Source organism: Cygnus olor, chromosome 3 (genome assembly GCF_009769625.2).
Source record: "Cygnus olor isolate bCygOlo1 chromosome 3, bCygOlo1.pri.v2, whole genome shotgun sequence".
Lineage (NCBI taxonomy): Eukaryota > Metazoa > Chordata > Aves > Anseriformes > Anatidae > Cygnus > Cygnus olor.
In genome coordinates, this window is record NC_049171.1 from 88,130,074 (window position 1) to 88,144,378 (window position 14,305).

The 14,305-nt window shown below is 56.1% G+C and overlaps 1 protein-coding gene across 4 annotated transcripts in view; it reads left to right on the forward strand.

The window, feature by feature from the left end:
* TJAP1 (tight junction associated protein 1) overlaps positions 1–14,014 on the forward strand; it is a 39,055-nt gene extending 25,041 nt beyond the window's left edge. For 2 of the 4 annotated variants that reach the window (XM_040550820.1, XM_040550821.1), the window contains exons 5-12: positions 653–811; positions 3,849–3,877; positions 4,965–5,126; positions 5,784–5,850; positions 6,324–6,353; positions 7,572–7,679; positions 8,351–8,434; positions 10,104–14,014. In XM_040550820.1, the coding sequence (XP_040406754.1) occupies positions 686–811; positions 3,849–3,877; positions 4,965–5,126; positions 5,784–5,850; positions 6,324–6,353; positions 7,572–7,679; positions 8,351–8,434; positions 10,104–11,423 (1,926 nt within the window). In that variant the 5' untranslated portion in view covers positions 653–685 and the 3' untranslated portion in view covers positions 11,424–14,014. The remainder of the gene's footprint in view (positions 1–652; positions 812–3,848; positions 3,878–4,964; positions 5,127–5,783; positions 5,851–6,323; positions 6,354–7,571; positions 7,680–8,350; positions 8,435–10,103) is intronic. The other 2 variants (XM_040550823.1, XM_040550822.1) reach the window with 1 other exon arrangement.
* Positions 14,015–14,305: the final 291 nt, after the last annotated feature.

Sequence of the window (14,305 nt, forward strand, 5' to 3'; positions counted from 1 at the left end):
CATCTGACCTTAGGTACCAACATCAATGGCATTGCTCCCTAATTTGATGCCACCTGTGACTTGGGGGTGGTCTTTTGTCTTTTCTGACAGAGTGAGCAGTTGGAAAGGTATGGGACCTCCTTCTGACAAGCCTCCCGTGGTTTCCCCCACTTGTGTCCCAGTGTAAGCAAAAAAAACTTCTCAGTTTGGGCTCTTTAATGGCTGGAGTCTCCTCCCACATAGTCCCTGCTGACAGTGGCAGCACATAATCAATAACTCCTGCTGTCACTGCTGTCTGTAAGGCTCGCTGTTTCCATATTGGAAAAGGCCTTTCCTAAAGAGCCTGATCGATACGCTGCTGTGAGGCCTGTTCTCGTTTGCTATATATAATCCAGATACACACAAACTACGTGATGAGTGTGTGTAGAAGGGGGGAGAGGATGTGCCAGCCCTCCGCTCTCACTGGCTGGGAGGACACAGCTACCTCTGACTTTGCTCCCTCTCCTGCTGCCGCCGCTCAGGGCTTGCGGTCACATCCCTTCCTTGCTCTATCCGTACTCTGCATGGGGACCTGCTCCGGGACTCCAGGGGAGCCAACTTCCTGCTGGGTTGCTTCCAGGGTTGGATGGAGTGCGTATGACTCTCTCTTCTGTGCACTTTCTGCTGTTGGTAGGTAGCCCGCTGGCAGAGCCACGCAGGTGGGAGGATGTCGAGCACGGCTCCGTCGAAGAAGCCTTACCGCAAGGCGCCCCCGCAGCATCGCGAGATCCGCCACGAGGTCCCCATCATTCGTGACGACCAGGATGGAGTGATCTTGGCCGAGCAGAGTCAGGTAACGGCTTGCCGGGTGGCAAAGGGATTAGCACCGATGCGCCAGCAAACAGGGTTTAGTTGCACCAAGGCAGGCCAACTCGAGCAGGCGGAGGGGTTTGAGGTTTGCGACCTGAACTTCTCCTCATCGTGGTCCCTGGCGTCCAGCAGTGAGAAGGAAGCGGCAGGGTGCAGAGCAGAGTTGAACGTCAAGAGCCAGACGGTCTTGCCAGCGCTGCCGCGTGGTGGGAGGATGGGACAGCGAAGTGGGAAGCGGTGCCCGAACCGCGCTCGTGGGCACCTCAGCAAATTTGTGAGCCGTAGCATGGAGACGGTCGTGGTGTCTGGAGATGAAAAACACCATCCCGCTTGCTCTTTCAAGAGCAGAAGCCTGGAACGCTCGCTTATGTTTAAAGAGCCTCCTGAAGTCTTGACACCGAGGAAGTTTCGGGTCTCCTCTACGCAGCTGCCTCTGAAAGGGATCTTAAAGCAGACCGGCCTGCGGACAGGCACGTGCCCGGAGACCCTACACAAGTCCCGCTCAGTCGAGACGCTTTCCCGTGGCCGTGGCTCCCGCAAGTACAGCGACCCTCAGCTGTGCCTCGGCTGCAGGGAGAAACGCTCGCTGGAGCGCAGCAGCGGTAGCGCTGCCGACTCTGTCAAGCGCAAGGAGAAGCTGAGAGAAGAAAAAATGCTGTTCTCCAAATTCCTGGATGAGATTACCCAGCGGGTGCTGAGTCCCATCCGCTTGCGCTCGCTGGGAGAAACCAGGGGAGCAGAGCAAAACCAGAACTCTGCCCGTTTCCCCAGGGGGGTTGACCCGGAAAGCCAAGGGGAAGGTCATCTGGAAGAGGTCAAAACCAAACGTGCAAAAGAAAGATCCTCGTGCCCAAGCAGAAGAAAAACAGAAAAGAAATGTGAGGGGCTGGGAATGGCTTCGTGTCAGAGAAATCGTGCAGAGGAGGCTGAGAGAGTTTCCAGATTAAGAAAGAAGCCCATTCTTGGGAAAAAGAACAGTAAGGAGAAACTTCTTTCCTTGGAGAGAAGGGTGGTAGATCTGTGTCAGTATGAGCTGCAGAAGTTGGCAGACCTGGGGCTGGCGGGGACATCCTCTGGGCAGCAGCACTCACTGTCTTCATGGAAAAGCAGTGCAGAGGGCAGAAGGGATGAAAGCAGTCCCTGTTCACGGCTATTACAGCCACACCATCTGTCTGCTAAATTCGGGCAGAAGCATAAAGTGGAGCCGAACCACCCAGAGAAAGAATCCTTTTCCCCTCCAACACACTGGAGTCGGGAGGAAGGGCCGGCTCCACCTAGATCCTCCCCTTCCTTCAGCCTGGCACTAAACAAGGTAGGTGCCAGGTCTGCTGGCTCTCGCAAACGGGGGTCTCACAAAGGCCAAAGCCCCTGCCTGGATCTCACCTTATCTGTAATGCCAGTGTGGGGGGAGAGACCTCAAGCTGTGGGTGCCTCATCACCAGAAGCTGCTGTCCCGTGGTGCTGCTCCTGTCGGTGCTGCAGGCTGGGTTTATCTTTTGGGAGGAACCAGCTTCCCTGTGGCAGGAGGAAGGCAGGAGCTGGTGCTCTTCTCCCCACTGCAGGCTTTCCCGTTGTGTGCAGGCTGGAGGCCCCCGGGCTGCAGGGCAGAAGGTGGGCAGCTCTGTTGTCGGGAGGTGTTGGGAGGCTCCCGGTGCTTTGTGTGCCCCGTGCCTGGCTGTCCTGGGGTACTGGATCTCTGTATCTGGTGGCTGGTTCGGGTCTTTGTAAGCCACCTCCTCTTTTCTCCAGCCTGCTTCGGGGCCATTGCCTCGTTTTACTAGAAATCACCTTATCCCCTTTGCCTGGTCACTGCTCTGTGCTATGTGCAGGGGTTGGGGGGGCAGTTGCTAGCTAATTCTGCATGAATTACTGATTGCCGTGTGGGGTAACGATGTGAGGAAAGGGTGGACTGACGTTTGTCCTTTAAGGACAGGAAGGTATATGCAGGCACTGAGGACTATCCTTGTAAAAGATGTGCACTGATGAAGGAAGCAGCCCCGTGGTGTCTTAGGGCCAGGACTGAGATGAGTTTGCCTTCTGTAACGTTGCTAGAAGCTCAGCAACCTCATCCACAACTGCCTGTGGCGTGGCCTCTAAGTCCGGTGCTGGCTGTGACGCTTAATGGGCAATTTAAAGTGTGGCAGCGCTCAGGGCTTGTGCAGTGCTGCTGGTCTGCCAAGCACCAAAACTAGTCCGTGGGCAGCTTGGGCTTTGAGAATGGTCACAGCCTTGAGCTTTCCCAAAAAATATGGTTGTTGCTAGTGCTAATTAAATCTCTCCCAGCTGTGCTGGCAAGCAACAACCGTCTTTTGGGTTAGCACAGGGAGTGTGAAGGGCGTGAGAGGAGCTGAGCCACGTGCTCTTGTTGCAGCACTGTCTCTCCTTGTTCTGCAGGTCCCTGCTCCAACCATCTCTGGGGATCTTGCCCAGAACATTTCTTTCACAGGCCTTTCTGACCTTTAGTGTTTCTTGTGCTATCCCAGAATAATTACAGTGGCGCTCTTCAGGTCTGCAGAAAGAAACCCTTTTCACAGCATAATCTAGCTGGCGTAGCTGGTAGACAGACGCATCTTTTCATCTCCCAAATGACACACTCTGATTCTTCTGTGGGGCCTCAAGGGCGTTGTGATTGCTGTGGTCACAAGTTAATTGTTGCTGCGTGCTGGCCTGTGAGATTCCTGCTACCCACTAACCGTGGATGTGCAGGAAAGTGAAACACCAGCAAAGGTGACCGTGTTGCAAGAGATGCTGATGCTCACCGTGGGAGAGTAAAGTTACCTAACTTGTGTGGTGGTTTCTAGTTCAGCTGTTCTACCCCGAACGAGAACACGCAGTCTGCCTGAGTGTCAGCCAGATGAGTGGTGTGTACAGATCCCAGCTTCTAAGCTTGTCTACCCTGATCCCTCAGAGGAAGAGTCCCTGCTAGGGTCTAGCAACAAGGCATTGTCCTTTAGGGGACAGTATGAGACCAACTCCTCCTCTGAAAGAATCTCACAGCTGTTTTTTTTTCCCCTGTGCAGGAGCCCTTGACGGATGCAGAAAGGATGAAGTAAGTGTCCTGCTCCCCCCTTACGCTTGTTGTGCCGCGTCTGCGTGGGTGCTGATTCCTCACATCTTGGTTGTGCCACCAGCACAGCAAAGCTGACTGCCCCTGCGGGCTCCCCTCAGATCTTCAGCCCTCTTGGGGCCACGTGGGCAGAGCTTTGGTCTGTGCTTTGCCAACCTCTGGAGGTGTGGGGACACAGATCTCCAGTGCAGGTGCAGGCAGAGGAGTTGGTGGGTGTGGTGGAAAGTAGGAGATAAAGCCTTTAATACAGGTGGAGGGAAGAATGCCTTTTTTAAGCCTTCATGTTGTTGCCACTGTTGTAGTGTGAGCCACCAAAACCAGCATGCAAAGGCCTGCTGCTGGGTGAGGGTGAGAACTGGGCCCTTTGGGGGTGTGGGGCACAGACAGCTGCTAGCACTGTGCTTCCAACTCTAGCGAGGAGCGAGTTTGCACTGCCAGAGAGGAGCTGTGCTTCTGGCTTTCTCGGAGCACAAAGGAATGAAAAACAACAGGAAATCCTTCTGATCACCAAGCATGTCCTGGCTGGGGGGGGGGGGAACAGAGCAGTTCGTGTTGGGATGGGATTGACAGCCGTGATTACATCTCTACGTGCACCCCACCACCTCTGCTACTGGGCTCAAGGCTGTATAGAGTGCTCTTTCCACCATGTATTAAAGGCGTGAGGGCTTTTGAGCAGCTTCAGGGGAGGAGAATACACTTTTACTCTTTTGCCTTCAGCTCTTCTAACCTGGTCTGGGATAAATTATTGAGTGGGTCTCATTCACCGGAGAGCTGAGCAGCCCATCTGGCGAGTGGACTTTATCCAAGCACTGTAACCCGAGAGGGAGCTGGGAGCTGATCTCACAGCTAGTATGGGCTTCTCTGCCCCTGCTCCCAGAGGGTTTGAGCCTCCCTCTCCTAACCGTGGTGCATCATTCACTGCGTGGGCTGGGGTCTCCTGACAATTCAGTTCCTGACTCCCTGGAGCCCAGGTGTGGGATCTTGAGCCCTAGAGCAAGGCAGTGGGATGGGAGTGCTGGTGTGGAGCGCTCCTTGTGGACTCAGTGGTACCTTGTTCCTGTGTGCCCAGGTTGCTGCAGCATGAGAACGAAGAACTGCGCCGGCGGCTGACGTACGTGACTAACAAAATGGAGGCGATGGAGAGGGAGCTGGAGTCAGGTCAAGACTACCTGGAGATGGAGCTGGGCCAGAACCGTGAGGAGCTGGAGAAATTCAAAGACAAATTCCGTAGGTATGGAAAAGAAAAAAGAGGGACAGAGTTAGATCACTCCCACCAAGGACTCCCTCATCTGGTTTGAGCGGGCTGTGCCCTGTTGCATTTATCGGAGGCGTGCTACGTCCTCAGAAAGGTGCTCCCCCAGACTGCGGGGAGGGTAAAAGCTTCGCAAGTATTGCTTCCTCCAGGGTGCAGCGTAGGCACACTGCTAGCTTGAGGGGTTGTCAGCAACAGGGAGTTCTTCATTTGGTGGATGTAAGGGCAGAATCCAGCTTGGGTGGCTAACTGACGTGGAAAAGGAGCCACTGACAGCTGCAAGTAAATGCATTGACACTTTACCTGGGAAGTAGTGCCTCAGTTAGAAATCAAAGACAGTCCCTGATCACGTGGTTATACGTAGCATAGCTCAGAGGAGTCATCCAAAGTCTTTCACACCGTCCCCAGCAAAAGCATGATAGGTCACCCAACCCACCTCAGCTTGCCTCTAGTAGCTTGGGGTCTGAAGGCCATTATGTGGCAGAGGTGAGGCACAGATAATATGCCTGGTTGTCTTAGTACTGTGAATACCAGTCTTTCTGGAGTTGCGGAGTAAGTTGTTTGCTGGGCAGTTATGAAGAAGACTCGCGTGAATGCCTGAGATCCATTCCCATGTGTACAACCTTGATTCTGTAGGTTGCAGAACAGCTACACTGCCTCCCAGAGAACCAACCAAGACCTGGAGGAGAAGCTGCATGCCCTAGTAAGTGCCTTATTCGGTCCCTACGGAGAGGAGGTGGAAGTAGACCTATGTGTTAGGAGCAGAAGGGGGAAGGGGCCCTGGCTTTAGCCAGCAGACGTGGAGGTGGGCGAGGGTTGGGATTCTGGCCATGACCATCTATTCCCCCTTCTGGCTGGTGTCATGAGCTGGTTCCTTGATTTACTGAGCCCCTACTTGGTCGTGCACGTGAGCTTGGTTGCCCGCAACATAACTGCATGGTGTTCCGTCATGTTGCTTCAGTCCCTCTCAAAATGCCGGGGATGTGCCAGCCAGTCCTGGGGTGGTCACCCTGGGGGGACGGGGACAGTCAGAGCAGAGCCAGTGTGCATGTGTGTGTCTGTTATGTGCATTCATAACACTCATGGCTGTTTCTTTTCTCTCCCTCCCCCTCTCTCTCTTTCTCTTTCTCCTCCCCACGCTGCTGCTGGCACGCACTGGGCGCGCTCACCTCTCAGGCCTCTCTCAGCCAAAGCTGGATTTTTGCAGTTGCGTCTTTTCGTTTGTGTGTTTTTTCTTTTTCCTCTTTTACGTGTCTCAGCCTGTCGGTTTCATTGTCAGTCCCACCTACACCAGCCCAGCTGGAGGGGCCCCCAGCCCTCGTCCAGCCAAGGGCTCACCTGGTATCCAGCAGCTGCCCGCAGATGCAGCAGGCCCTAGCTTGCAGCGCTCCATCCTAAGAGCGTTTGACACCGAGCCAGCTGGAGCGCGGTGCGCTGCGAAGCGGTGCCCATGAGCTGTGGCACCGCACAAGATGCGGATGGCTGTGAGCCTCCTTTGCTCCCTTTCTTTCCCCTTCTGGGCCGTGAGCAGGCAAGTTGAACAGCTGCGATGCTGATTGCCTCCGTGTGGCCCAGGGTGGTTCTGTGTCCTTACTCTATCACTTGAATTTCTTGGGTCAGTCTTCATTGTGCTGGTGCCTAAAGAGACTGAATATCTGGGAAGGATTCTCCTAACCTCCCCCCTTGTGTCACTGTGCTGTACTTGTGACACAGCCGGGCCCTGGGGGTCACAGCCTTAGAGCAGCTCAGGGCAGTGTTGGGGGAGCTTCTTGAGAAGGGAATGGCTTGGGTATTCGGAGCTGTTGCCCCTCTCTGCTGTTACGTCTGGGTCTCTGTCTGCCCTGCGCCTAAACTGTCAGGGAGTCTAAAGAGACAAGACCACCTACGTTCGGGTGGGAATTACGTGAGCTCCAGGTCCTTTTTCTTACTAGAGCAAGGCTTGAGCTCTTTCAAGGCACTGCCCTTTCCCTGCCAAACAAATCTTCAGTCCATTCAGCACAGGCTGCTGACCTTTATGGGCAGTGTTCTTGCTCTGTTGCCCCAGAGCGGAGGGCTGGGTATCACAAGCTTAGAAGTCTTTGCTGCTGGTGGCAGGATGGGATGAACTATTCAAACCCACTGTCTTTCCATCAGACACCCTATAAACCAGGGCAGAGAGGAAGCATGGTTGTGCTGCGAGAAGAGATACTGCATTAAGGAGGTTTAAACTCAGCTGTTGCCTCTGTAACTAGCAGAGTGGCTGGCTCCACTTGCCTTTGGAGTCCCTCCCTGGGTGAAGAGCCAGGCTGTCCCCCTTGTCTGTCTGTCTAGAAGTTTTTGTATCCCAGCTGAACATGTCATTGCGCTATGCTTGGGGCGAGGTGGGTGGTGAAGCCGGTTTCTTCTGTGCTGGGGAGGGTTACACCGTGTGTTCTTGCATCCCAGATTAAAAAGGCAGAGATGGACCGCAAGACGCTGGACTGGGAGATTGTAGAGCTCACTAATAAATTGCTTGATGCAAAAACTACCATCAATAAGCTGGAAGAACTCAACGTAAGTGTGAATCTACAAATGGTCGTGCAAATGTGTTGAGGTGTGGGCTTTTCCTCTGGTTCAAAGTCATCAGTGTGAAGGAGCAGGTAAATGACTTCAGTGTTTATGAAGGCGTGGGAGTTGCACGCAGCAGTAGGGACAGGCAAACAGAAAAAAGGCCTGAGGGATTGGGCAAGGAAGGGCTGATCTTCAAGTTTGGTGTTTGCTCTTTTGGTGTTTGAGCTTAAGGTTTGACCTGAGCCCACTGTACCAACTGAGAGGTCATTTATTCTATAAACGGGAGGGGACTGATGCCTTTTCCATGCTATTAATGTAGAAGCTCCTAGATCCAGTGCCTATTTCCATTAACTGCTCTCAGTCCCCTCCAGTCTGTCTGCAAGATGCCTGACATTAGGCAGTGTCTGCAGGCATGGCCGGGGGCTCTGGGATGGGTTAGCAAATCTGATGGGACTTTTGGAGATCGTTTAATTCCAAAGGGAGAGAGGACTTGAAAGGGACGTGTTGGCTGAGCCATAAGAAATACACGGTGGTGTGCAGAGGAGGGGAAGGCAGGTGCCCTCATGAGTGGTTCATCACATGCTATCTTCTGTTTGAGCAGCACCTGGCCAGGCGGTGCCTTTTCAGGGAGCAGATGAGTCTGACACGGCTGCACACTCTGCCCTTTCTTGCAGGAACGCTACCGACAGGACTGTAACCTCGCGGTACAGCTGCTCAAGTGTAACAAGTCCCACTTCAGGAACCACAAGTTTGCTGATGTGAGTAGCAGTCCCGCTGAGGCGGGGAAGAAGAGCTCATGGTTTCCACCTGTGCCTTGCCTTTTTCAGCTTTCTCTGCAGGGCTGTTGGCCTCTCACCTTCAGCCTCAGGCAGAGGTGTGGGGGGGCTCCTGTTCCCACTCCCACTGGGAAGGCAGCACAGAGCCTCTGCCAGCTCCTCTTTCACACCAGCTCCATTTCACAGCTCAGCCAGGAGCTGTTATAAAAAGCACAATAACCTTGAATTTGATAGCCTGCTGGGTGCCTGATGGAAGCTGGCAGGAGGACAGACCTCTCTCTTACCCTGCTCCGTCCTCTTTCCTTTCTCACCTGTCCACGTGCAAGGGCCATGCTGGCTGATAAGGAGTCAAGCAGAGTGGTAGGCTGACCCTGCTTCACTTCTCGCTCTGAGGAGCAGTTTGGGGGGCAACCTTCAGAGTGTCTTCTAGGCCTCCTGAATGGGAGAAGTTGGTACCAGGACATGCTCCCCCTTGTGGGGTCTGCTCAGCTCATCCTGCCTTCAGGGTAGGCGAAGGTGGAGTCTAGGCCTTTCACGTTAGTGGCATCACTTCTTGGGTTGGAAATATGATTTGGGCCCTTACCCCAGCTCTCTCTTTGCCTTTGCCCCTAGTCTCCAGCCCTTGATAAGTTCCTCTCAGCAAAGCCATGTGCTCATCTTTAGTAACTTAGCAGGTGACCAATGTGTCCCCCTCCCCCATTGTGTCTCAAATTAGCACTCTTGAGGTCAGTGTGTATCAGTTACTGCTGGGGTAACCTTGACCCCTCTCCCAGCTGTCTCCCCTCCCCAGGGCTTTGCATTCTGCCCCCCCAGAGTGCCGTGTCCCACGCTGGAGGGGGTCGGTGCCAAGCAGCTGTGCGGGCAGTCTGCCCCACAGCCAGCTGTTCTCACGCACCGTGCCCTGTGCATCCAGCTTTGGACGGAGTTTCCTTCTGGCTGTGACACAGGACAGACCTTGTGGTGCCATGGAGCGGCTCGTGGAGCTCTGGTGTCCACACTCTGCAGGGGTGTGCTTGGCAGGGCGACGGGGAGAACAGTAGCACCCATTTGAAGATCAAGGAGCAGTGCTAAACCCTGTTGACACCTCAGTCCTGAGGCTGTGGCAGTAAGCCTGGCGTTTGCATCTCCGAAATGGAGAAAGTGAGGAAGTGGGATCGGCGGGGACGAGGGAAGGCATCGATCCTGATCCACGGGCAGGCTGCCAAGGCGGCAAGGCTGTAATTACCGCGTGTGGGGAGCACCGCAGATCCAGCACTGGGGGCTGTTCAGTCACTCTGGCGCAACCGCCAGCTGATTTTCCACAGATCAATAGACCTCTCCCTAGCACGGGCTGGCTGGGCCTTGTCTCTGCGCTCAGAGGCGTGGGGGACGGAGTCCTGTGCGCCATCTTTTCATGGTCTTTTTCCAAGCTGGGTCTGTGAGCCATGGCCTAGAAACATGACCAGTGTGACAGCTAGAGAGCCTTGTTAGTCCCTCATATGGGGCAGGTTCTCTTTGGAAAGAGAGATCTACCTCAAGACAAGTTGGGTGAATGTTAGGATTGAGATAAGGAGTAAAAGTACACATGAAAATTGGTTGGAAAAGGCAGGTTAATTGGAACTTAGTGGTTTCTATGGCAGTACCCTTCTGATGTCCTTTTCCTTCTCCCCAGCTTCCCTATGAGCTGCAGGACATGGTCAATAAGCATTTGCACAGCACTCAGGAGTCTTCAGGCCCTGGTCAAGAGGCAACCCATACCTTGGCCCCGTCTGACGTTGTGCCCACCTCAGTCATTGCCAGAGTTCTGGAGAAGCCAGAATCTCTGGTGCTGAATTCAGCCAAGTCCAGCAGTGGCAGCTGTCCCATGGCTGAGGATGTGTTTGTGCACGTGGACATGAGTGGAGCCCCTCCTGATGCCTGCAACAGTGCGGGACAGCTGGGGAAGGAGGGAGGGGATGCGGGCAAGCAGCAGAACGGTGGCTGCAAGCCGCAGAGCAGCGTGGAAAGCGTGCCCGAGGACGTGCCAGCCTTTGAGAAGCTAAGTCCGTACCCTACGCCATCACCCCCCCATCCCATGTACCCTGGGCGCAAAGTGATCGAGTTCTCTGAGGACAAAGTAAGGATCCCGAAGAACAGCCCCCTGCCCAACTGTACGTATGCTACGCGCCAAGCCATCTCGCTCAGCCTGGTACAGAGCGAGGACGAGAGCTGTGACAGGCACCGGACGCTCCCCAGCAGCCCCGCTTCGGAAGGGCGCCGCTCGGCCTCCAGCTGTTCCTGCCAGCAGTCCCCCAAAGCAGCCAGGGCTCACGGCTCTTCCCAGAGCAGCCCGTTCAGCAGCCCTCCCCAAATCCCGAGCGCCTTCGCCAGCTCTGCCAGCTCTGAGGAGGACCTGCTGGCCAACTGGCAGCGTATGTTCGTGGACAAGGCGCCCCCCACCTCGGAGCGGGTGCTGATGAACCGCACGGCCTTCAGCCGCGACACGGCCCCTGAGCTGCAGAAGAGGTTCAGCCGCTCCATGCAGGAGCTGGGGAGGGCAGCCTCGGCTTACTCGGACGGCGAGGAGTCTGCGCAGAGCTGCAGCTGGACCGTGAGCCGGGACTCGAGCGTGGACACGGACAGCACCGAGTCCAGAGCCCGCAGGAGCCATTTCTCCTCCGACTACGGCACGGATTTCTCCCAGGATGAAGCCCAGAAGCTGTTGCAGGGAAGTGGTGGAGGCCCTGCTGAGCCTGGAAGCCCCCCACCGGAGAAGCACAAGGACTATGTGGACCTTGGCTTGCCTGAGAGCTCAGCTGACGAGAGAGAAATGTTGCTCCAGGGAAGCAAGGAGAGCAGCCAAGGAGGAGCTCAGGAGGAGAGTGGAGAAGGCAGCAGGGTCAAGCCTCCCTTCAGTCGACCGCACCGCAGCCCCAAGAGGATGGGGGTCCACCACTTACATCGCAAGGACAGTCTGACGCAAGCCCAGGAGCAAGGCAACCTTCTCAGCTGAGGCAGGAGAAGCAGCAGCCACGTGCTGCGGAGCTGTGGGATGCTTCCATCTCCCCACCTTCTGAGGGAGAAACCTCTCAGTACCCTCTTCCCCTGGGGGAACTCTGGGCTATGCTCTGAAATTTTATATTTATTCTCTTCTTTTGCTACCTGCAAGAGCTGGGGTCCTCCTTTCCCGGCGCCTCAGGCCCCCAGTACTAGCACACATTGTGCAGAAGCACACCCACTGCCCCGGCGCACTCGAGGCTCTCTCCACAGCCTCACACTGGTGCCTGTACCGGACTCTGTTCTTGGTACCCCTCGTCCTGGTGCCTCTGCCTCTCTGCGCTCTCACCTTCCCTTTCTCCTTCCCACTCAGGTACCTGAGGCCCCGGCTGCTCTCCCGCTGGTGCCCGCAGCTGCTCTGCTCTCTTTCAACGTGTGCCAACGGGGCAGAGTGCCTGCGTGGTGGTGTCTGATTCCCTGGGAGCCCCCGGGGGCCGGGAGCGGGGCACCAGGACTCTCCCAGCGGATGGCTCTGGCCCCCTGGGGGGTGCTGGTGTCTGATTTTCCTGCTGGCTTTTGTTTTCCCCCCAGCCCTTTGGGTGGTTCTCCAGAATCTGCCTCTGCACGTCCCCATCACGGGCTCAGCGCACGGGTCCCCGTGCTGCGGCACCCCCAGCGTCGGTGCTACCCGCTGGGGGGCCAACCCGCCCCCTCCCCGGGCAGAGGAGGTTTGGTTTTGGGGCTTTGTTTGCGCGTCTCCTCCCTCACACCTCTTCCCCCGCTCTCCTTGCCGTTGTTTTGTTTGAATGGTGCTGACTCTCTGCTCTTGGGTGGGCTTCTTTCTTCTTCCCCAGCCTTTGGTTTTGGGGTGTATTGTTTTTCCTTTCCCCACCCTGCATAAACAGCCGCAGCGGTTGGCAGCCAGTCTGCTGCCTGCGTGGAGGGCGTGTTGAGGAGGCTCAGCTCCGAGCCGCGCTTCCCTCTGATCAGCCTGCAGAAACCCCTCCAGACTTGGGAACAAGATCTTGCCCCCGGGGGAGCAAGGCGTGAAGGATGCTACTGGGATTTTCGGGGCAGGGCTTCGTGCAGGGCCCGTGGGGATGCGAGGGCAGCGCTCCGGGGAGCCGCTCCCTGCGGATGCGCTACCTCACGGCTCAGCAGCAGCCCTTTGCCAGGGTCTCTTCGTGCCCCCTTCTCTGGAGGGGGCTCCAGGCTGGCTCTGGTGCCTCTCCGGGGCTTCCCCTTCTGGGTAGGGCCTCTGTGCGTGTGTTTTCCTAGCGTAGCGTGATCTCGTGACTTTTCTTCGCTGTCTTGTGTGCTCAGTGTCTTATTGGGGAGGGGGGAGGGAAGGGGAGAGGTCTGTAGGTGTAGGTATTTTTTTTGAGGGCTTACAAAGCCCGGTGTCCCGTTTTAATTTCGTCCTGTGCCCTTGTCTGTCTCATGTTTCTCACCTGGCCCAGGGGTGTGAGGCAGGGGGCTAGCCTGGTTTCTGGGCTGTGCTCCCCTCACACCTGCTGGCTGTCCCTGCTGTTTTTTTTCTTTTTTAGTTGGATTTGCGTTGTCTTCCTGCCCTGCTCCGTTAGTGCTCCTTGCTGTGCCGGAGGAGAGCATCCCCCTGCCAGGGAGGGAGCCAACAGCCAGAGGTGCAGCCAAAAGCTGCCCCGGGGTTCTGCTCCCCTCCCAAAATCCACGTCTCTTCAGAGGGCTGCTTGCAGCTGGGGCCTCAGCTCCAGCCTGGAGGCTCCAGGGCCTGTGAAAGGGAGCTGCAGGCCTCTGGTGGCTCTGCAGGTGGCTCGGTGTCCCCTGCGCCGTCACCGTGTGTCCCACCTCAGGCAGCTGTGGAGCTGGGGCTCAGTATTTCACTACAGTATTTCACTCGATTCCTGTGCAAACAGGCTGGTGCTGAGAGCAGACGCCTCCCCTTAGCTTGCAGGGCATTATCTCCCGTCCTGAAAGCAGGGACGGGGTCCTTGCATTTGCTCTCCTCTGCCACTGTGCTGCTGCGCTGCTTCTGCAGCATTGCTGAGGGCTTCCACCTGCAGCAGCTGCCGGGCATCACCTGGGGACGGGCGCCCACTGAGAGCTCCTCTGCCTCCGAGACCCCTTGTGGGACAGCCGTGGGCCAGCACAGCCCCTCGGGCTGGCTGCTGAGGGTTAGCCCACGCTCCCATTGCAGTCGGGGCTCAGTCCCATCTCTCCTGGCATTGCTGGTCAGGGGACAAAACCCGCTCTTGTTGCAGCTGACGGTGCTGGGCAGAGCTGGCCTCCCCTCTGCTTTTGGTTGCCGTAGCCTGAAAGCAAACCAGCAGAGGAACAGAGGGGTGGGAACCGAGTGCCCAAAGGCTTCCCATGTTTGCTTTACAGCATTAGGCAGGCAGGGAGAGGGAGCGGGCGGCCTCAAGAGGAGCAGAGCCCTCGCCTGGCTGGCGTGCTGCCTGCCCGCTGCACTCCTGCGCACCTCCGGCAGCGTTGGCTCTGGGGCCTCGAGCTGACCCCACTTCCCGTGTCCCAACTCCAGACTGTTAATCTGTAACTAACGTGTTTTTTTTCTGAAATTTTCAAACTGATGTATATTTTAAGACCAGAAATAAACTATTTTAAAAGTAAGTAAGTGGTGATGGCTGTAGTGTTTTCTCACCTGGGTGAGGACCAGGACCAGACCCCTCTTGAGCATGTGTGGAGGAGCAGAGCCTCTCTCTCGCGGCACGACGTGCCAAGCTTGCTGGAGTGTGCGTGCCACCTGTAAGCTTGCCAGGCAGCTGTGAATTCGCTGGTCATTCACTCTGTGCCTGCCTTGGCAGCAGTCTTCCAAGGTGTTTGTGCAAATTAAGTTGTTTGTGTTGGAGGAGAGGCAGAGTCCCAGACAAGGAGTAACATGGGGGATGACTGGTGTTTTAC